The sequence below is a fragment of the Mytilus edulis genome, chromosome 3 (assembly GCF_963676685.1).
Source record: "Mytilus edulis chromosome 3, xbMytEdul2.2, whole genome shotgun sequence".
Lineage (NCBI taxonomy): Eukaryota > Metazoa > Mollusca > Bivalvia > Mytilida > Mytilidae > Mytilus > Mytilus edulis.
The window spans coordinates 82954496-82977083 of NC_092346.1; the positions used below are offsets into that span (position 1 = coordinate 82954496).

General features: G+C 32.3%; 2 protein-coding genes across 4 annotated transcripts; both read left to right on the top strand.

Annotated features, from left to right (window-relative positions):
* The first annotated feature begins 1538 nt into the window (after window positions 1-1538).
* LOC139514543 (E3 ubiquitin-protein ligase RNF103-like) lies at window positions 1539-8075 on the top strand. Its single transcript, XM_071303913.1, has 4 exons — window positions 1539-1939; window positions 2224-2370; window positions 3307-3559; window positions 5240-8075. The coding sequence occupies exons 1-4, from the start codon at window positions 1693-1695 to the stop codon at window positions 6015-6017; spliced, it is 1425 nt and encodes a 474-aa protein (XP_071160014.1). The 5' UTR covers window positions 1539-1692; the 3' UTR covers window positions 6018-8075.
* Window positions 8076-10460: 2385 nt separating this feature from the next.
* Window positions 10461-20080, top strand: LOC139514542 (E3 ubiquitin-protein ligase RNF103-like). Of its 3 annotated transcripts, none has more exons than XM_071303912.1 (4): window positions 10461-11184; window positions 11547-11693; window positions 13566-13682; window positions 19203-20080. In XM_071303912.1, the coding sequence occupies exons 1-4, from the start codon at window positions 10890-10892 to the stop codon at window positions 19211-19213; spliced, it is 570 nt and encodes a 189-aa protein (XP_071160013.1). In that variant the 5' UTR covers window positions 10461-10889; the 3' UTR covers window positions 19214-20080. The 3 variants fall into 3 exon arrangements, with proteins under 3 accessions (XP_071160013.1, XP_071160011.1, XP_071160012.1); XM_071303910.1 differs by having other exon boundaries at window positions 10582-11184; window positions 13566-13818; XM_071303911.1 differs by having other exon boundaries at window positions 10593-11178; window positions 13566-13818.
* Window positions 20081-22588: the final 2508 nt, after the last annotated feature.

The window sequence follows — 22588 nt, forward strand, 5'->3', positions numbered from 1 at the left end:
TAGGACTAGCATTTGTGGACACCTTCAATATGAATTACAAATCTCAATTATGGAAATTTTACAAGTCATAAACAAAATGCAAAATAATCAAAAGTAATAGGAGACCAGTTGTAGCAATTATTAACATGTTTTCAATTAAATATAACGGTGCAATTAATAATATTAGTACTAAGACCACCATTGTTTTTCAATCTCTCTTTGATTTTTATGCATACCAGTATTCATCCTATACTGTTTCGGATAGGCCCTTGCACAACGTACAGTACCACTGTATATTGTCCTGACTAACAGGGTATCTTTGGCATTTGACGTGAAAACCATTGGTCACAAAACAATAAGATGAAGACTTTGCTGTGTTTATCACAATCATTATACGTACATGTATTTTTTTTTCTGTTTCAGAGACCTTTCCTGGCATGCGGTTACTACAAAGTAGAACAAGTAAAAATGTCTTTAGTAACAAAATAGTGACATGAATTGTAGTCACTTGTATGATAAAGGTAACAGTAGTATACCGTTATAAGTCATAAATCGATTGAGAGAAAACAAATCAAGTTTATAAACTAAAACCGAGGGAAACACATCAACTATAAGAGGAAATCAACGAAACAACAGAAACACTGAAGTGCAACAAAAAACAAACGACAATGCAATACACACAGAAACGAACTATTATATAAAAATTGTCATTTTCCTGACTTGGTACAGGACATTTATATTATAGGCATACACAAGTATAATTTCGACCCAACCTTTCTGTTGTTTTAATATTGCCAGTTAAAGGCTGGAAACGGTACTAATATAACCTTCACGGCATTTCTGATTTCTCTGGTTTTACAAATGTTTTTTTTTAAATTCAATATTTAGCTAGCTATAAAACTGGTTTTATCCAACTTTTTCACAGAGGAAAATGCATGTACCAAGTCAAGAATATGAAAGTCGTTATCCATTCATTTGATGTGTTTGAGCTTTTGATTTTGCCATTTGCTTAATGACTTTCCGTTTAAAATGTTCCTCGGAGTTCAGTATTTTTGTTCTTTTACTTTTTTCCATCACAAGTTATCTATAGAAATGATGTAATGGATTTGTCACTAGTATTAAGTCTTTTAATACAATTCGATTAAATAAGATGATCTTGGTTTACTTTTAGCCTGCTGACAATTTTCATGCATGTTGAAAAAAATATATATATTATAATACTTGCAATGTTTTTGTTTGTTTGCCTCTTTGAAAATACGTTTTTTTATTCATACCTTGATGGTTACATCATTTTTGTGTCTTTACCTATATATATACATGTTTTATATTTTAAAACGGTTTTACCCATCGAACTGAACCCAAACGAAAGTAGATATTTGCTAATCATATTAAGAAATCACTGATCTACGTGTTTTTAATCAATATAATTGGCAGTTTAAAATCCGGGTTGTTTATATCCATAAGATAGGCACTATAACTTTTTGAGGATCATTGAATATTATTAAAATACAATTTTCATGAGTTGGCACTACACCAGTTAAGATAAACTTCCTTATTAACAAAACAATTATTAGAAACAAGTCATGTGTCAATGTTATAATACCCTACAACTATGTCATATTTCAACATTCTATAAATATATAAATATAGTGCTGATCAGAATTCCCTTTGAATGGAGCTTATTTGAAAGAGGAATTGGTCAAGAAAGTAATAATGCTGGAGACTATTAAAACATATGTGATTTCTTATGACGTTCTCCTCTACATTTTTCTGTCACGTGCTGTGTACTTAATGGTATATTCCACTGATGAAAATATCGTGGAAAATAAGATTTCCTCCGATAGACTCGATCCAGACTACCTAACGAATAAGCAATTGTTTTCACTTCTGGATAGCCGTGGAGAAGTCTACCGACGTAGTGCAGATCGAAGCCGACTTGTTACATTAGCCAAAACTAAAGGTATTGTAAAAATAACAAACGTATCAAAAAAGTTAATATAAACCTTATGTTTATGTTTAGAACATGTGCACTCGTAGTGAATCTTAACTTTTATTATTAATAAAAGCTGCAATGTCGATAACTATTAATTGCTCAGTTATAAATGTATCACGGTCTTTAAATTTTCTTTTTGGTGAATTTCCTGTGGAGTACTTGACCGACATAAAAAACTAAATAACATATTAACAAATATGCCGAAAAGGCACACGACCATTATTGTGATCGTAGTTGAAATTTATTTACAGTTAACGTAGAAGAAAGCACGCCTCCAATACTAGCTGATCTAGAATCCCTGACCATATCTGACCTAAAACACCTGCTAAATCAGAGAGGCATCATGTATTACAAAAGGTCAACAAGACATGACTTAATTGGGGCCGTAAATATCTCAGGTTTGTGTTTTAAGTATGACAAGTTGTTCCTATATTCGATAATAATCATTTTCTGGAAATGAAATTGCTTTAAGTTAGGAAGTAGTAAAAGCAATACTTGACGGTAGGAATGTATTTTACCGTCGGGCTTCAAACGGTCTTTTTCGGCTATCGTTAGCGCTATTCGTCAAAATGTCCTTATCGTTATTTGTCAGAGGTCTCAAATAATAAACTGTTACATTTATTTTTAGAACGAGTTTAAAAGGGGACGGAAGATACCAGAGGGAGAGTTAAACTCATAAATCGAAAATAAACTGACAACGCCATGGTTAAAAATGAAAAAGACAAACAGACAAACAATATAGAAACATGACACAACATAGAACACTAAAGAATAAACAACACGAACCTTACCAAAACTAGGGGTGATCCTAGGTGCTCCGGACGGTCAAGCAGATCCTGCTCCACATGTGGCACCCGTCGTGTTGCTTATGTGATAACAAATCCGGTAAATAGTCTTATTCGGTAGGTCACATTCATGAAAGGGAAGGGGATTGTAGTTTCGACGTAAGGAACATATCCGATATCATTTGTGAAACGGTTAACGTGAGTCGTCATTTTAACGTATTTAATTGTCACATTTCATTGACATGCATAAAAAAAAATACCGTTAGCGTCATGTGCCAATTTGTTTTTATTGTTATTCATTAGGAAGGTACCGCAATTATATCTCTGATACTTGCATATCTCCTGTGAAGATATGAATTCAAATTGTATTCACTAATTTTTGTACAAGATTTCGATTGCGGTCAACATTTGAAACCAATAGCATTAGCATTATACATGGTTAAAGACATCAATATACCAGCATATCAGAATATTACGGAATGTATTATAATGATTTAGTATATTTTATTATTTTGATTAGATCTGGCTTACATATCTGTATTATTACAGGCCCAGTAACCACAGAGGCTTTAGCACACATGAAGCGAATAGGAGAACCAACTATAGGACCGGTCCATGAATTCAATGCCTTTAACTTCATGAAGACTTTAGAAAAGTACAACGATAGTATCTTTCTTTTAAATATATTGCCTCCTAGATTAAAATCTTCATATTTCAACGAATCATCGTGGAATGCTCTCAGACGAAAGCTTACATACATGGACTTCAAATTCGGAGAACTTGACTGTGATTTTGAAAAAAGGTAAAGTCGAAACTTTTGTCATGATATTAAAAATGTTGTTTTTCTTACAGATCTGCCGGCAAGGAACTGTCGGTTTGACTATGATTATGTTTTAGATTGACTAACATGATTTAGTTTTGGCCCACTTCTCTGGAATTTTAATGAAAGGAACGAGTTCTTTCTTCCTTTTGACCTTGATAAAAATATATATTTGTACCGAGTATAAGCGATTTCCAGAACAGCCGGGCTGTCAATTCCTGTTTGAGGTCACTTAAAATTGTTCTTGGCTTGCTTGTAAAGAAATTAGTTTATATTTTTGTCTGGCCCTTAATAATACGGTAACTAGTTGTAACTAGTTGTGCCTTTAAAACAATTTCAAGATTTATTGAGAAGTATATTACTGTTTGACGATACTCTTTTACTAAAATATTATGGATTTGTGGTCACACTTTATTGGATTGAATCCAAAGCAAAAGCTTTATACCTATTTACAGCTTTGTTAATAATGAGTTGTAAACTGTTTGCGCTTCCATTTTTTTTAGCAGTTAGTTTCATCATTGGGTAGACTATTTAACGTAAAGAAATAATGATACGGACTTTAATAGTCTTGCCCTGTTCAATGTAAAGAATTTGACGATCTGCCGCGGAGGTACTTGACGTTTTGACAATACAGTTGAATATTGAAAATGTTTGCTTAATAACACTCACCTTCTGTGTGAAGCAACGATCTAGTCTAGGACAACAAGTGTTGAACACTGAACATGATTTTTTTTTGTCAAAGTCTTATACCGCGAGACGTATACCGTGTATGGCAAAGAATGTCAATGAACAAATGTAAAAACATAAAAATAATTATTTTCAAGGTACATTTGTACTTTTCTCTCTAAAAGTTACAATTATTGATAATACATGTTACTAGTGTCTGAATTTTATGTATGATTTTGTTAGTTCCAAACAAGTATTCATATAAAAAATTCTATTTATTTTCTGTGTGAGATATATATTATTATTTCAAATTTAGTTAAATCATCGTGTATCCAATTTTACCGTAAATATTTGCCAAAACGACATCCTTAAAAAACGGGTTGGAAACGCATGCAATTTATAATTTAAACAACATGTAAGTATTCATCATTTTCTTATTCCCATATTAGGTGAAACCTTACAATGCTCTAAGATAACATACTCGAAGAGCTGACTGATGTATAGAATAATGGTCATCCCGTGGACATCTTCAATCAGGTAGTTAAACCTATGCTCAAAAGGGGGCGTCCGATTTTGTGTACGGGATATATACATACGCAGCCACGTTCGATTAGAAGTTTAACCTGCAATTATAAAAGCTTCGTGTATGAATAATGTCATGCTCTCTGCACGTTTATGATCCCTTCAACAACTATTTGAATGTTTCGTAAATTACCTAGTGACAGACAACATTTCTGCATATCACATAAACCAAACATATCAGTTTGTCTGCCGCAGTGTAGTTTTCCTGCTCTTCATCCCATTCAACCTACTTTACAGAACATACCTCAATTTATTATCTATGACTGAATCTGCAACTGGACGTCAATATTAAATCAGATATCTGTTCATTTTGCAACACATCAATGGTATATATTAGGAAATTATATTTATACAGTACCAAAAGTTTATTCAATGGATATAACAGATAAACAGTTATTTTATTTTGCTTTCCAGAACTTGCCTGACACAGAAATGGAATATATCGACACTTTTTCTATATACTCCAGGGAAAAAAATCAACCGAGAATATCCGATAAGAGATGACTACAATCTTCATAGCATATTTTCAGATATTCAAAAAGAAATAAATTATAAAATCTCGATAATTTCGTCATGGGACATTTTTACGTCATCAAAATGGGCGTTTTATCATGGTCCTAAGGATAAGATTGCAGTAAGAATAATTCTTTTTACAAATATGACGGTACCGCCCATGTTTTTGTCATCATTAAGCGTTAAATACCGTGATAAAGTAAACTTTGGAATGGTGAACATGGCGTCCCATAAAGGTAGGAACATCTTGAAAAAGTTAAAACAGAAATACTGGCCATTGCTGTTAGTCGTAACAAAACAAGGCATATTAGCTTACGGAAAGCTACCAGGAGAATATTTTACGTATCGGGAACTGGATTTTTTTCTTTCTACTTTACTACAAGATTTTCAGCCGTTAGAAACATGGTATCACAAATTATCAATTTTTCTAGATCCGACAATGATAGGACTACTCATAGTTCGGTTATTAGTATCACTTCTGAAATCGAGAATCGGGATAAAGGAGGAAAAAACCAAAAGTAGGTACAATATTGTGCAAGATGTTGATGATGATGATGATGATGATGATGATTCTATGGAGAGTAGAATACACGAAGCAGGACAAAAACTTATTATTGACCAACAGGCAGTTAAATTATTATTAGAAGAATTATTACGCAGGAGAAACAACACACAGTAGAAAACACCAGAGCCTCTAAAACAAATAAGCACTGTTTTACGCTAAGTTTTGTAAATGATCAGTTGAGGCACAACTTATTGTGGAAGACATTGCAGTCACAATAAAACAGAGTGAGAGAGAGATAAATGAAAGTAAAACAACATTTTCAAAACACCATTTTTGTTATTCAAACATTTTTATATTTCAACATTTTGAAAAGGACAGGATTTTATAAATGAATCACATGTCTTCATGCTTGTTATGTTTGTACTTCATGACGAGCTGATGCGACAATCAATTTCCAACCTATTTTAACCGTTTGTTCTTAAATCAACATACGGACACTTTAAATCTGTAATTCAGTGGTTGTCGTTGGTTGTTGTCCGTTGTATCTGTTTTGTGTTTATTGTTTTTTTTCTTTCAGAAATTAAGCAGTTGTTATTTTGTCATCAATATTTCACGTTTTGTAATGTCGCGGCCTTTTATAGCTGAATTGTGGTGCGGGCTTTTCTTATTATATGCACTCTGTAACTTCAACATATTTCAATTTATCAATTGATTTTTCTTTCCCATGAAGTTTAGTTATAAACTGTAGAAAATAATAGAAAATAAGAATTTGTGATACAATGAATACATACAGTTGGCACCCATCGTATTATTTCCTAAAAATGTCATAATCTAAACTTTATTATATTTACAATAAATATATGTGTTTGACATGCAGTCAAAGTGTAAGTAGTAGGAATATCTTATATATCAAATACTAACACCATATGTAGAGCACATGTGGGCAGAGGTCTTTAACTAAATTATTATGAGATAAATCAATTTTTAATCAATCATTTTACGACTTGAATGAATAAATCTTCTACATTTTTAAAACTTGTAAAAATGTAGAAAGTAAAATCACAAAAATACTGAACTCCGAAGAAAATTCAAAATGGAAAGTCCCTAATCAAATGGCAAATTCAAAGGATAAAACACACCGAACGAATAGACAACAACTGTCATATTCCTGAGTTTGTCCAGCATTTTCAAGTGTAGAAAATGGTTGATTGAACCTGGTTTTTTTAACGCTAAATCTCCCACTTTTATGACAGTCCCATCAAATTTTCTTATTTTCACAACGCTACGTAGAAGATTTATTCAACACATTTTGTTTGAAAAACACTGCTTATTCAATTCAATTCTTTATTTAAATGACAGGATTAATAAAATATATAATTAGGGAAAATAAAATAAATATATTCTTGGAACGTTTACCTTGGCATTTTATTTTTTTTCAGAAACGCATCATTTCAAAGCTAGTTGTAATGAATGTGGACACCATTATGTGTTATGTTTTTATAAGGTAAAATAAAGGCAACAACAGTTAATAAATCTTTACATCTCATAAATTAATTAAGAAAAAAGTAAAATAACAAAAGTACCAAACTGCAAGGATTATTCAAAACGGAAAGTCATTTATAAAATGGCAAAATCAAAAGCGCAAACACATCTTACAAAAGGAAAACAACTGCCATTATCCTGGCTTGGCGCAGGACTTTCCTTATGTAGCGAATGGTGGATTAACATGAAAACAAATCATGATAACAAACAAAATTTGATGGAATCGAACGTACTAAATGTTTTGCAGAAAAAGAGCTAAACCTGATTTTTTTTTCAGCCACAAAGATAAATGCTGATCATTTAAATGCGATCGGAATATCAACTTTCTCCTTTCTCCTTCCAATCGCGATCGGTACACAAATAGCATACATCAAAAATATCTGTAAGATAAAATACTTGACTCTTTCTTAGATGATATAAACTATATATTAAACCCGTGTTATAATTCTGCGAAGTCGTAAGTATGAAACCTCTTTAGTGTTTTTATTTTTTACTTAATTATCTTTTTGATTTGTGTAAACATTTTTAAGAATGAAACTGATGTGATAGTTCTTCCATGCTTTTTGTCTAATCCTTCACATGTTACAGATCAGGAAAATTTAGAAGTTGATATATTTTATAGACACGTCTTGTCTATTGGTTAAGACTGCATTCTAGTATGTACATATAATAAACTTAGTTCAAATCTTATGAGTTCTTGTAGTTTGCATTATCAATGAATCAACATAATGTGCCAAAAAGATTGATCAATGTGATATAAAATGTAAACAATATTTTGTAATTTTCACGCGGCCGAAACGCTTTTTTGGAGATATCTTTATTAGGAACGATTAAAATCGAAATATGAAAGTAAAAGATATTTAAGAACCGAAACAGTTAAGATCTCTACCCCCAACAATTAGAAAAAATAACTCATCATTGCTCATGTAAGGTATTTTTTCTCCGATTTTACCGATTGCGGAGTTGATGATACCACCGGGAATTGATAGTCTACCAGTTACCTCACTGTAACACGGTGGACTGTAATTGTTGTTTTAATATTGCAGACACATGGCTCTACAGCCATTATGGTTGATACAAACCTTGGGTCTGACTTTTCATAAAAATACTGTTAAAAATATTTTTTTACGACCATTTTTCTATGCAGATAATTACACGCGTACGTTGTCTTTTCTTTCAGAGCCTATATTAAGATTTAATTAACCACACCTCGAATGCGCCACGTAGAGCGCAATTTTTGTTTGTGTCTGTCCAACGTTAGAAGCGTCGTTACCAACTTTCTGTTGTCATTGACCTTTTTTTATTTTCAGCCTTTCAAATCTGTTTTAGGCGTTCCTATTAAAGGCTAATTAGTTTAAACAAAAAACTTTAAATTTATGTATGTGTGATTCTCTATTAAGAGTCTTTTTCATAAACAATTCTACACTATTCAAATGGATATAATTGAGTGTAATGGTCATTGGTATTGAATCTAAAATACTAGTTATTTCGTGTTGTTTTACCTCAAGGTGGATACAAGTCTGCATGCATGTCAGAATGATATAATATTGGGGAAAAGTTTTTTTGTATGTTCTTTCCAAAAAAAATTTTTTTTTAATGCGCACGGTTACTACTAAATTGGAGTATGTATGCTAGTTTTCTGGAAAAGTTGATATCAACCGTTACTTATTCATATCTATCTACAATAATTTTGATTTGCTTCAAACGTTTCATTTGACCTCAGTCAACAATGATTTAACATCTTCACTGCAGCGTGCACACATAGGGTGCAGGGTTTTCCTACGATATTATGTCAGATATAAGCAATGCGTAAAACAAAAGGAATTTGCTGGTCCCCAGCTCAACGTGACATAAAAGAGGGTAAATATTTTGATCATTGGAGTCAAAAGAATTTGATCAGATATAGTTGCATGTCCTTCTGCAAAGTATTACCATGTGCACCATCAAGGTAAAAATCTGACTCAGCATATAAATTTAATACAAAACAAGATTCATAATCGTATCTCTTAACCAAGGTCAGCCATGATGGAGCCATCAGTGCATATGTAAACAGAGTCGTCTATATTATTTCGTGCAGATTTTTACATATTCTCATGAAGTTAGACAAAATTGAAACTATAAGATGACATATGTGTACCATGGCAAAAATCGAAAACGAACAAAAAATAACATGGAAACTACAAACCAGGGGACACGAACCCCACCAACAACCAAATTGAACTCATGTGCTCTGGAATCATACGCAAATAGATTCTTTATATGTAAAATATTTATGGGAAAAATGCACTGAATAGTACAATTTTCTGTCCGATTGAAGGTGTGCCTTGCATGACAAAGTTATGTATAGAGATACTGATTAGCATATGCTCATTCTCATATACATATAATGTTTTTTACTTGAAGTTGGACAACAATCAATCAAATTATTCCATATTGACAAAACTTAATAGGTTTTTCTATATGAATGGGAATTTGAAAAAAATAAGCATATTCACCTGCGGAAAAAGCATATTCACCGCGCAAAACGTCACATTATTTTACGTGCATAATTTTGGTATAAAAACGTTTAATGTACAAATGGTTTTGGTAAATTATCTGCATAACATAGATTTCTCTCGGAATATGAAATGAAACAATTAGTGTCTTTTGATTCGGTAAATATATGGTTTAATTGATTTTTGAAAATCTGATATTCACTACGGCCGTTGGCCTTTCAAAAGGCAATAAAACCACATATTAACTTCACCAAAAGAAAGTAATTGTACAGTATTTCAAGCTCAAAAGATGCGTTATATTGACTTCGTCCTCTTGTCTCAACCCTCCTTTTCTATATTTAGATGCTTTGTAAAGCAGTATGCATTGCATGACGTGTTCAACATGTTCAATGCTTGAGAGTTCGTTCACAAAGTAAGCTTTACGAAATATTCTATTATACCTTGGACCTAGGACTTATACAGCTATCTATTAGATCCAGTTTGGATTTATTTGCTAATTTTACAAAAACGCATTCCTTTCTTTAAAAAAACACCGAGTACTAGTAACCAGAAAGGTTCTGTGTTTTCCCTCTTATTCTATATTATATTATTCCAACCAGAATCATGGAAACGCAGTGTACGCACATAGATAGGTAAACATCCCTTTCTATGTAAATGTCTATTCAACAAAAACGAAAGTAGATAGTTAGTTATAGTAAACCAGTTATATTTTTTGTATATAACATAATACCATTTGATCGTGTTAAAACCAGATATAATAGGCACACTCATTGATTATGATAGTACTATTATAAATATATCACTTAGTAATACACCTATTCAAAATATTTAAAACGTTAAACTTTCTTATTTGTAAAAAGCAACTATTAGCAACACATCATGTGACGTTAATAAAACCATAGTTGTTACATAATATACAGTTTTATGATGGACTATGCATAATATTATCTTATATTTCAACATTCTATAAATAATGCGGATAGTATTTACTGTTACTATTGGAACTTAAATGTATAGAAATATTGCACGACGAGTCAACAGAAAAGGTAACATGCTGGTGATCATCAGACAAATTGTGATATATTATGACGTTATTTTCTTCCTTATTCTTTCACGTGCGTTGTATTTATCAATCCCCTCTACTAGTGAAAATAATGGGGAAAACACAATTTCCGTGGACAGACTCGTTCCAAACTTCCTAACGAATAAGAAGCTGTTTGACCTCCTAGATAACCGCATGGAGATTTATCAACCTAGTGCAGATCGGAGTCTTCTGGTTACATTAGCCAAAACAAAAGGTACTGGTGAGTCGAAACGAAAACTGCAAGTATCGTATCAATATAACTCAAATAATCATTAAGTATGTAGTTAAGTATGTATTTATAATTTAGTATATATTTTGATTCTACTAATATAGAAAATACTCTTGAAGTTTATCTACTCGTTTCTAATTTAAAAATTCTTATAATCGAGCAATAAATTTTACCATTTCAACTCAGCTTTAATATAAGGTAACACATAAGTAATATTTTGAGCAAGTGTACATATAAGAGTTATTTTATGTCGTTTTGCAGTGACATTGTTAGAATGTTTTCGACTTATGAGTTTAGCTATTCCATTTGGTATCTTTTATCTCTTTTTATGTACAACTCGTATTTATTTTCAGTTGTCGTAGAGAAAAGTGCGTCTCCCAAACTAGCTGATCTAGAGTCACTGACCATCTCTGATCTTAAACAACTGCTAGATCAGAGAGGTATAATGTATAACAGTAGGTCAACAAAACATGACTTAATCGGAGCCGTTATTATATCAGGTATGTATAGACCTTTTTATGCCCCACCTACGATAGTAGAGGGGCATTATGTTTTCTGGTCTGTGCCTCCGTTCGTCCGTCCGTTCGTCTGTCTGTGCGTCCGTTCGCCTCAGGTTAAAGTTTTTGGTCAAGGTAATTTTTGAAGAAGTTGAAGTTCAATCAACTTGAAACTTAGTACACATGTTCCCCATGATATGATCTTTCTAATTGTAATGCCAAAATATAGTTTTGACCCCAATTACATGGTCCACTGAACATAGAAAATGATAGTGCGAAGTTCAGGTTAAAGTTTTTGGTCAAGGTAGTTTTTGATGAAGGTAGAGTTATATCAACTTGAAACTTAGTACACATGTTCCCTATGATATGATCTTGTTAATTTTAATTCCAAATTAAAGTTTTGATCCCAATTTCACGGTCCACTGAACATAGAAAACGATTGTACGAGTGGGGCATCCGTGTACTATGGGCACATTCTTGTTGTGACTGTCATACAAGTATTAGTGAAAGGTTTAGCTAGCTATAAAAGCAGATGTTTTTCTACATTTTCTTCATAAGGAAATGCATGTTCCAATTTGCCGTTTGATAAGGGACTTCCTACTTTGAATTTTCCATGGATTTTGTTATTTTTGTTATTTTATTTTCTATGAGAAGTCAAATTATTTCAATTCAAAAGATATATATGTTCAGAAGATGAAGGCAACAGTAGTATACCGCTGTTTGGAAGTCATAAATTGATTGAGAGAAAACAAATCCGGGTTACAAAATAAAACTGCGGTAAACACATCAACTACAAGAGGAAAACAACGAACCAACAGAAACACTTAAGTGCAATAAAAAAAAAACGACAATGCAACACACACAGAAACGAACTATAAGATAACAACTGCAATTTTCCTGACTTGGTACAGGATATTTTAAGTAAAAAAGGTAGGTTGAACCTATTTTGGGGCTAGTCAAACCTCGGTCTGTTATGGAAATGTTAAACATAACACGTAACATTACGTGACAGGACTACAGTACAAATAAATGCAATTTAAAATCTATATGGAAGTTAGCTCTTTGGTAGATTCAATGTTTTGTTTATAAGATTCACCTGTAGTAACCATTAAAAAAAGTAAAAACAATGACATACAAGACGATTTTAGTATTAAAATTTTAAATTTCTCCACCTTCTGCCTCGACAGAAAGTTGATGAACAAGGATAATGACAAAGAACGTCTTGTCCTTTTTTTAAAAGTTCATCGGAAGATACCAAGACCTTGTTGATAAATATAACAACTTCACAAATACTAAATGATTGTCTTAAAGTATAGATTCTAGGTACTTATGTTGTGTATTATCTTTATTCAGTGTTATTGTGGTCTTTTTATTTGTCTTTGTATTTTTGTAACCTTCACAGTTTAGTCTATTTTTAGTAATATACTTTTGGCGTGGCTCGGTATTTATACATATGAGCTATGTTTTTTAAGGTTCTTACTTTTAAATTCATCTTAAGTGCTTTGTCTATACAGTGTCTACATGCCATTTTGTGTTCTTCTTTGTTGACATAGTTGTTTGTTTTTGTAGTGATAAAGATTACAATATCACAATAATGACTGCTGAATCCAAATTGTTGACATTTTTGTCCACTTTGTCTGTTTGTTTTGCTCAAATATTTTCAATATAATGGAAATCTTTGCAATTGTCATACACAAGAGATATTTAGCTAGCTATAAAATAAGTTTTAATTCACTATTTCTACTTCCGGAAATGCCTGTACCAAGTCAGGAATAGGACATGTTTTTTTCCAATCGTTCGATGTGTTTTGACAATTGATAACGAACTGTCCGTTTTAAATTTTCCTTTGATTTTGGAATTTTTGTTATTTTTCAGGCCCAGTAACTATAGAGGCTTTAGCACACATGAAACAAATTGGAGATCCAAAGATTGGAGCGGTCCATGAATTCAATGATTTCAACATCGAAGAAACTGTAGAAAAACACAACGAAAGTATATTTCTTATCAATATATGGCCTCAGAGATTGCAATCCTCATATTTTAACAAATTATCATGGAAAGCTCTTCAACGAAAATTATCATACATGGACTTCAAATTTGGGGAACTTGACTGTGGTTTAAAAAAACGGTATAGTAAACATTTAGTTACAACTTTATAATTTCGTTTCCCAGAGGTACGATTTTTTTACTTACACTGTTTTTGCCCTAGTGTGAAAACGGATGGATTTCCTACTTGTTTTGCCACTTGGTAATGTTTGGCTGTACTGTGGAATGTCTATGTCATCGGGAGAGTCATTTGTTGACATTCTGTCTTATAAGACTAGTGTTCCCAATGTGCACAGAATATCCACACACCTTGTTTGGACGCATACAGTTAAAACAAGCAAAAATTCACAGCACGGTTACGTGGTAGTTTAAATTGTTAAAATATCTTTTTTCTGTATCGTTGAAAAAAGTATATTTATTTTTCAAATCTTAATCGTTGATAGCATTATGCCTAGGGTAATTCATTGGAATTTAACCGTACTAGTAATATAATCTACATGAGTTATTCCTGGAATTTGTTACAACATTTTCCTCAGAATGTGCTACACAACAACAACAACAAATACTTAGAACGTACAGATGATTTATAAAAATATATATTCTGACGTAGCTGTCAGAAAATTCGAGTACTGTAATGTTTAAATGCACACTGCATATAGTGTAATGCCAAAATGAATGATCAACGGAGTACACTGTGAAAGTGCATATGTGTTTATAATTTTTATTTACTGATACCAAAATCAATATTAATACCAATATAATAAAAATATGTTCAAAAATCTAATTACAGCATTTAATTGGTAACCTTTTTGAATTTAATGAAGGTTTAAAGAGATTAATATTAACGAAATCCGAGACTTCATAATTTACCAGGAAAATAGATAACGCTTATTGAAATCCAAAACGTCACTACAGACACGAGCATAACACAAGAGTTGTGATATATAAACATCGTTATAAATATTATGTTATATACAAATCATATGGTATTTGACTAAGTTTACAAATTAATAAATGTCTACCCGTTGTTTTAAAAATATAAATAAAAATTCATCAAGTGTCAAATCAGAAAGATGTGTATTACGTTGAATGCGGTTAATGTGTCTGACCTATGATATAAATGGAGGAAGTTTTAAATATGTTCCCTCGGCCAATGATATTTTCATTATAACATAGGGGCTACTTCTGTAGACGTTTAATCAAGAATACAAAGTACTAAATAGTTTTCCATTGCCGACAATGTTAGCCTTTTGTTTATTAATTCTAAATAAAAGAAATTTTGTGGTTGAAAGTGGTATCAAAAGAAAGAACAATTTATTGTCATCAAAATACAACACAAAAAAATATATGGTCCCATGGCTTTTACGGGTGAATTTTGGGGTTGTCAAGAACGCATGACAATCCCGCAGAAAAATGTCTCTGATTTTTAGCACTTCACCTCAACTAGTAAAAAAAATTCTAATAATTCCTATGTAAATTATTTTACAAGAAAACTATGCTTAACTGTAGTCATACTAAAGAGGCTTTCCAGAGAAAAAAAATATCCATTTAATATAACAACCAATCACAAAGACTTACCATTTTTCTTCTCTATGTCATGTTCCCTTCACCAAGATGGCTGCGCCCATGGATTTTCATTTGGTACATTGATACCTCAAAGACAGTTCGCAAAGTTTAGTATACGGGAAACAACAAACTGTATATGTGATTATCCTGTTTGTTTCTGGACGGTTTGAAATGGTTGAAATTCTAAAAAAATTATCTTGTGTTTGTGTTTTTGTAAATGTTTTTAACCAAACTTAAAATGTCTTAGGTTTTCTGAAGCGGTATATAAGTTATACATATTCGTTTGGAAAATTCGTAGTCCAGTTTGCTCTACATATTGAATACCACTTTTCAGTTTTGTTCATGTTTCATGTTAATTCCTTTTCAACTGTTTTTTATAGTTATAGTGCTGTTATATGACTGTCAAAGTTAGGGAAAGGTTGGGGGCTAACAACCATGTTGTACCCCGCTACATTTGTTGTGTGCCTGATCAAAATCAGGATCCCTGTAGTTCAGTGGTTGTCGTTGCTTCATATCTGTCATATTTGTTTTTCGTAAACTTTCTTTTTATAAATTAGGCCATTACTTTTCTCAATTGAACTATTTCATATTTTTCACGTCGGAGCATTTCATACACTAAAGGTTTGTATGTGTAAGTGTAATACCACCAAATCATCTTACGAAAAAGGATCGAAAAAAATATTTCTAAGACATAAACATATAAGGATAAAAATAATGATAATACTACACCTTTATCATTGTTGAAGGCCGTACGGTTGCCTATAAGTGCTTACATTCACTTTATTTGAAATTTAGTGTATAGTCGTCTCGTTGGTTATCATACCACATGTCTTTTTTGTATGACAATTGATATATTACCAGATTGTTTAGTAGAACACAAATTATCTAAAGGGAATAGTGTTACGAGTTATAAGAAACTTTCTTTTAAAAAGTATTTCATATCAGATTTTAACAATAAGATTCTACTTTTGACGTATTGAAACATAACTAGTAGCTTTTCTCCCCGAGACATAAAAGTAAAACAACAATAATTCAAATATACTATTTAAAACATGTGTTATTAAATATTTCTATATCTAGTTATAAAATATGCATATTTTAGGTTTTCTATTGCTTAATATGGGTTATGTTCTTCTTATATTATTTATGATGGTATGATTCTAAACCCCTAACGGGAGAGATTGTGCTTGATATGTATATGATGAAAACATAATCATTCAATCAGTTTAATTGAGGTCTTGAGCTGGCATGTCAGTAACTGCTAGTAGTCCTTTGTTAATTTATGTATCATTGTCATTTTGTTTAGTTTGTTTTTGTTACCTACTATGACATCTGACTCGGACTTCTTGTAAACTGAGTTTTACTGTGCGTATTGGTGTGTGGTTTTTTTTACATTGGCTAGATATATAGGAGGAGGGTTGAGATGTCACAAAACATGTCAACCCCGTCGGTTTTTTGGGCCTGTCCCAAGACAGGAGCCTCCGGCCTTTCTTAGTATTGTATGATTTTTAATCTAGTTCATTTATATATTTCGGAGTTATTTATGACGTCCGATATCACTGATCTATTACACATTTTTGTACAGGGGCCAGCTGCAGCATGCCTGTGGGTGCGAGATTTTTTCGCGGTGTTGAAGACATATTAGGGGCCTTCGGCTATTGTCAGCCCTTTAGTCGGGTGTTGCCTCTTAAACAAACTCCCCTTACCATTCTAAATTTTATTAAAATATGTTTTTCATTTTTAATTTGCAATTTTGTCTACCCTTATACCTGCCACCCTAGCTAGATCAACACCAGCGCTTAATTTAGCATAAGCACTTCTGTATTTAAATGGCATTACCCGAATATGTTTCTGTTAACAATTTGAATTCTATAAAAACGAACAAAGGAAAAGAAACTAAAGGGATATTCAAACTCATAGCCGTTATCAAACTGACAATGTCATGGAAATAAGACAAACAACAGTAACCCGGAGGTTCGCAATGTGTTCTTATTATTTGCTATTTTAAGCCTCGTTGTAACTGAAAGATTTGTTTGAGCGTTCGTGAATTTAAATCGAGAAGAACTCTTCGGTCTTATGTAATGAGTCGACGGCTGACAGTTTCGGTAATAGATATGCAGATCTTGTCTTGAATATCATTTTTGTTGTTCAGATTACAATTTATTGCTATCTACATAAGTTTTGGCGAAATAAGCAAATTAGGGAAAATCATCCCCATTTTGAAGACGAATAACTCCTACAAATATTAGTCCTACTATTTAAACAAATGTGTAGATCTTGTAGTGGTGATATTTTTAATGTTTACAGTCTTTGTCGAGCCTGCAACTTTTGTTGCAGAAAGCTCGACATAGGGATAGTGATCCGGCGGCGGCGGCGGCGTTAGCTAACTTCTTAAAAGGTTTATATTTTAGAAGGTGAAAGACCTGAATGTTTCATACTTTGTATATAGATGCCTCATGTTACGAAGTTTCCGTCAGTCACATGTCCAATGTCCTTGACCTCATTTTCATGGTTCAGTGACCACTTGAAAAAAAAGTTCAGAATTTTTGTAATGTTGAATTCTCTCTTATTATAAGTAATAGGATAACTATATTTGGTATGTGCGTACCTTGCAAGGTCCTCATGCCCGTCACACAGTTTTCACTTGACCTCGACCTCATTTCATGGATCAGTGAACAAGGTTAAGTTTTGGTGGTCAAGTCCATATCTCAGATACTATAAGCAATAGGGCTAGTATATTTGGTGTATGGAAAGACTGGAAGGTGTACATGTCCAACTGGCAGGTGTCATCTGACCTTGACCTCATTTTCATGGTTCAGTGGTTATAGTTAAGTTTTTGTGTTTTGGTCTGTTTTTCTCATACTTTATGCAATAGGTCTACTATATTTGTTGTATGGAATGATTGTAAGGTGTGCATGTCTAGCGGGCAGATGTCATCTGACCTTGACCTCATTTTCATGGTTCAGTGGTCAAAGTTAAGTTTTTAAGTTTTGGTCTTTTTATCTAATATTAAATGCCAAAGGTCAGCTATATTTGGTGTATGGAAATATATTATGATCTATATGTCAGTCCCGCAGGTTTATTTGACCATGACCTCAATTGCACCGTTCATTACACAGTGTTAGGTTTTTGTGTTTTGGTCTATTTTTCTTCAACTATAAGTAATAGGTCCACTACATTTGTTGTATGGAAGCTTTGTTAGCTGTACATGTCTGCCTGGCATGGTTCATCTGACCTTGACCTCATTTTCATGGTTCATTGGTCTTTGTTTAGCTATCTTGGTTAATGTTAAGTTTATGTGACAGTTGTAATAAAGCTTTATACTTAGGACTTTCAACATAATATCAATGATTAGTAAAGAAGGCGAGACATTTCAGTGTGTGCACTCTTGTTTTCTTTTATCTACTATATGTTTGCAAAAAATGAAGGAAAAAAAATCAAAATCATCAAAATCATCATTTAGGAGTTACCTCTATAAGGACTTGGCTTTAGTTTTCAAAATAATAAGATAACTTTCACAACTTCACTTTTTGCAAAAACTCCTGTGAGCAGTTAATTCATGATTTCGTTTATTTTACTTATTTGGCTTCTTGGTCAATTTTGTGAATTTAAGTTCTGGATATCCATATTGATTTTCAATACAATAGACATTGAACTTGAATGTTACCCCTATGTTCTGTACTGAGCAATCGATCATGTTGGTTTGCTGGTTGAATCCCTGGACAAATTAGGGGAAAATCCTTAATATCCGAAATTTTGGTTCCTATTTGCACAGTAGTTTTTTTTAAAGGGAAATTGTTGTAAACGGTTTTGGTAGGCTACAAAATACACCAAGAAGATGTTATATTTATACATATTTTATTTTACAAACATATCAGTTTTCTTACATGAATTTTTCAGCATTTGCATGAAAAGAAAATGGAATATTTCAACGCTTTATCTGTATACTCCAGGAAAAGAAAACACCACAGAATATTATATAACAGATGACTACAGTGTTCACAGTATATTTTCAAGTATTCAAAATGAAATAAATTATAGAGTGAAACACATTTCGTCATGGGAAACATTTACGTCATCAAAATGGGCGTTTTATTATGGTTCTAAGGATAAAATTGCAATAAGAATAATTCTTTTTACAAATATGACGCTACCGCCCATGTTTTTGTCATCATTAAGCGTTAAATACCGTGATACAGTGAACATTGGAATGGTGAACATAGCGTCCCATAAAGGAAGAAGAATCTTAAGACAGTTAAAACAGAAATATTGGCCACTGCTGTTAGTCGTAACAAAACGAGGCATATTCACCTACGGAAAATTACAAGGAGAACATTTCACTTATCAGGAACTTGACTTTTATCTTTCTAATTTACTACAGGATTTTCAGCCGATTAAACAATGGTATCACAAATTACCATGTTTTCTAGATCCGACATTGATAGGTCTAATCATAGTTTGGTTCAAGGCAACACACGTGTTTTCAAGAGTCGGGATCATATACGAAGAAAGAAACCGATGCCATCAGCATGATGGAGACGATGTCGATAACAATCATACTATGGAAACAGTAACTCACGAAGCAGAGCAATTGCGTATTATTAACCAGAAATATAATTGATCTATTAAGGGAGCAGTAACACGCCCGAGAAACAGGACATTCTAGATTTGGAATAAGGGACTCCTAGATCTCTAATAAAGCACTGATCAGTTTTGGAATTAATTTGTTTCTGGTAATTTACATTAATGTATAAATAAAGGCAACAATAGTATTCCGCTGTTCGAAATTCATAAATTGATTGAGAAAAAAAAATCCGGTTTACAAACTAAAACTGAGGGAACGTATCAAATATAAGAGGAGAACTACGACACAACAGAGACACAACATTAAAATGTATCATACACAGAAACGAACTATAATATAACAATGGCCATTTTCCTGACTTGGTACAGGACATTTAAAAAAAAAAAACCATGGTGGGTTGAACCTGATTTTGTGGCATGTAAAACCTCCCGCTTTTATGGCAATGTTAAATATAACATTAAAATGACAACATTACATGACAGGACTACAATACAAATAAATGGGAGAACACTTAGGACTTAGAAACACACGAATAATAGCTAACAAAAGGTACAAGGTTTAATTTATAACGCCAGACGCGCGTTTTGTCCACACAAGACTAACCAGTGACGCTCAGATTGTTTTCAAATCTATAAAAAGGCAAACGAATAATTTAAATTCAAACGTTAATCTTTGATTCATAATGGTTTGTTAAGTATCAGTTTCTTTAAAATAGAAGGTCTTCGAAGGGGATGACCATTTTCTTTTCTGGGGGAGGGTATGCAGGGGGATTTTGTCAATGAATTTTCTGGCTTGGAAAGTTGGCACGGAAAGGAGAAAGACCGAATAAACACAAATATTCTACATTTGTTTTAATGCAGGAAACACTTGTATTCAAAATTGAAAATAAAAAAGCCTTCCTAACAACAGGTAAAATGACTAAAGCTGGAAAATATACTCCTACACCAACCAAAAAAAATCAAAGTGATACAAAAAATTACGTGTTTTTATATATACTAAATTATTCAATGTAAATGAAGAAGAAATTTAGATCGGTGCAGTAATTTTTATAAGAACAATTATAACCATTTTAATTTATGTGTTACAGTTGCTTAAAACCTAGATCTTAAGGTAAAAATACACATTGCAAATAGAAACCCCAATAATTCGGTAATATGGCAAATTAAACCAACAATAAATAATGATTTAGCCCCTGAGCCCAGAGACAAGATCTCTCATTACTATATGTGTCAATCTAGCAATTGGTAATAATAGAAATATATACAGTTAGTACCCATTAGTCGGAAACCAACCACACGAAAGTATTCTATATTCTCAATCACGCAAACGAAAAAAGTTATCAATTTAAACAGTTTTAACTTGTTTGGAAAGTGAATTTGTATCACACAAAACAGTTGTAACGACTACAAGGAATATAGATATACCTAGATTTGTCAAAAAAAAATTTAATAGGGGAAGTTCATGTGTTACTTTCAAGGCCTGATATATAACAACTTTATCTTATCTTGAGATTCGCAGATTTAGCTGCATAAATTTGTGCAGATATTTGTTTATATTTCACTAGCATATGTGTATTTAAAAACGGTTCTCAGAAAAAAATATAAATGAATATGTTTATTTTACAGCTTATTCATTTAAATTTTTAAATTTCAAAAAATTCAATACATATTCTACAAATTGTTAAGCCATTCGAAAATATCAAACATGTTATGTTTTTTTCCCTAATTTAGAGCGGTATTTTAACCATATGAGAAGCATTGAAATGAATTTACACAGTATATACGAATAAATACCAGTAGGTCACTAAAACCCATAACTAAGTTCACGTCCATTCGAAACGAAAATCGCTGGTAAATTATACTAAACAAGCTAAACCGAACTGCATATATATGTGTTTGTTTAAAACATTATTCCGTTTGATTGTTTTATTACCCAATATAGTAAGCACACAATTCCTGATTATTATAACACTATTATTATATCAGTTGTTATACAACACATATATTATCTTATATTTCAACATTCTATAAATAATGCTGATAAGACTTGCTATAAATGGAGTTTACATGTAAGAACATATAGTACAAGGAGTCAATTACAATTGTAACAATACCGTTTAGAAGACTTGTAGTAGATTATGACGTTTTTTTATTTATCTTTTTTGCACGCGCGATATACATATTACTCATTAATGAAAATGTGAGTGAAAATGTGATCGAAAATAAGATTTCAGCGGACAGACTTGATCCCGACAACATGATGAATAAGGATCTGTTTTCCCTTCTGGATAGCCGAGGGGAAGTTTATCGACGAAGTGCAGATCGAAGTCGACTGGTTACATTAGCCAAAACTAAAGGTACTTGTGAATCTTAGGAAAACTGAAAGTAGCAGCGTATCAATAATACTTAAAAATAGTCGTTTTTGCAAGTATATAGCACGATAGTATTAAGTATCTTGAAGACACTGGTATTACAAATACTCTTAATCGAAGTTATTTTGTCGTTTTTAATATATAAAAAAAATATTTGTTCCCGGCAATTTTTATCAGTTTAAAATTACCTCTAATATAAAGTCTTCCAATTTTTGGGAATATTTGTAGCAAGACGCTTATCACACATTTTATTTCTAGTTACCGTAGAAGAAAGTGTGCCTCCTATGCTGGTTGATTAACTGCTGGATCAAAGAGGCATCATGCATTACA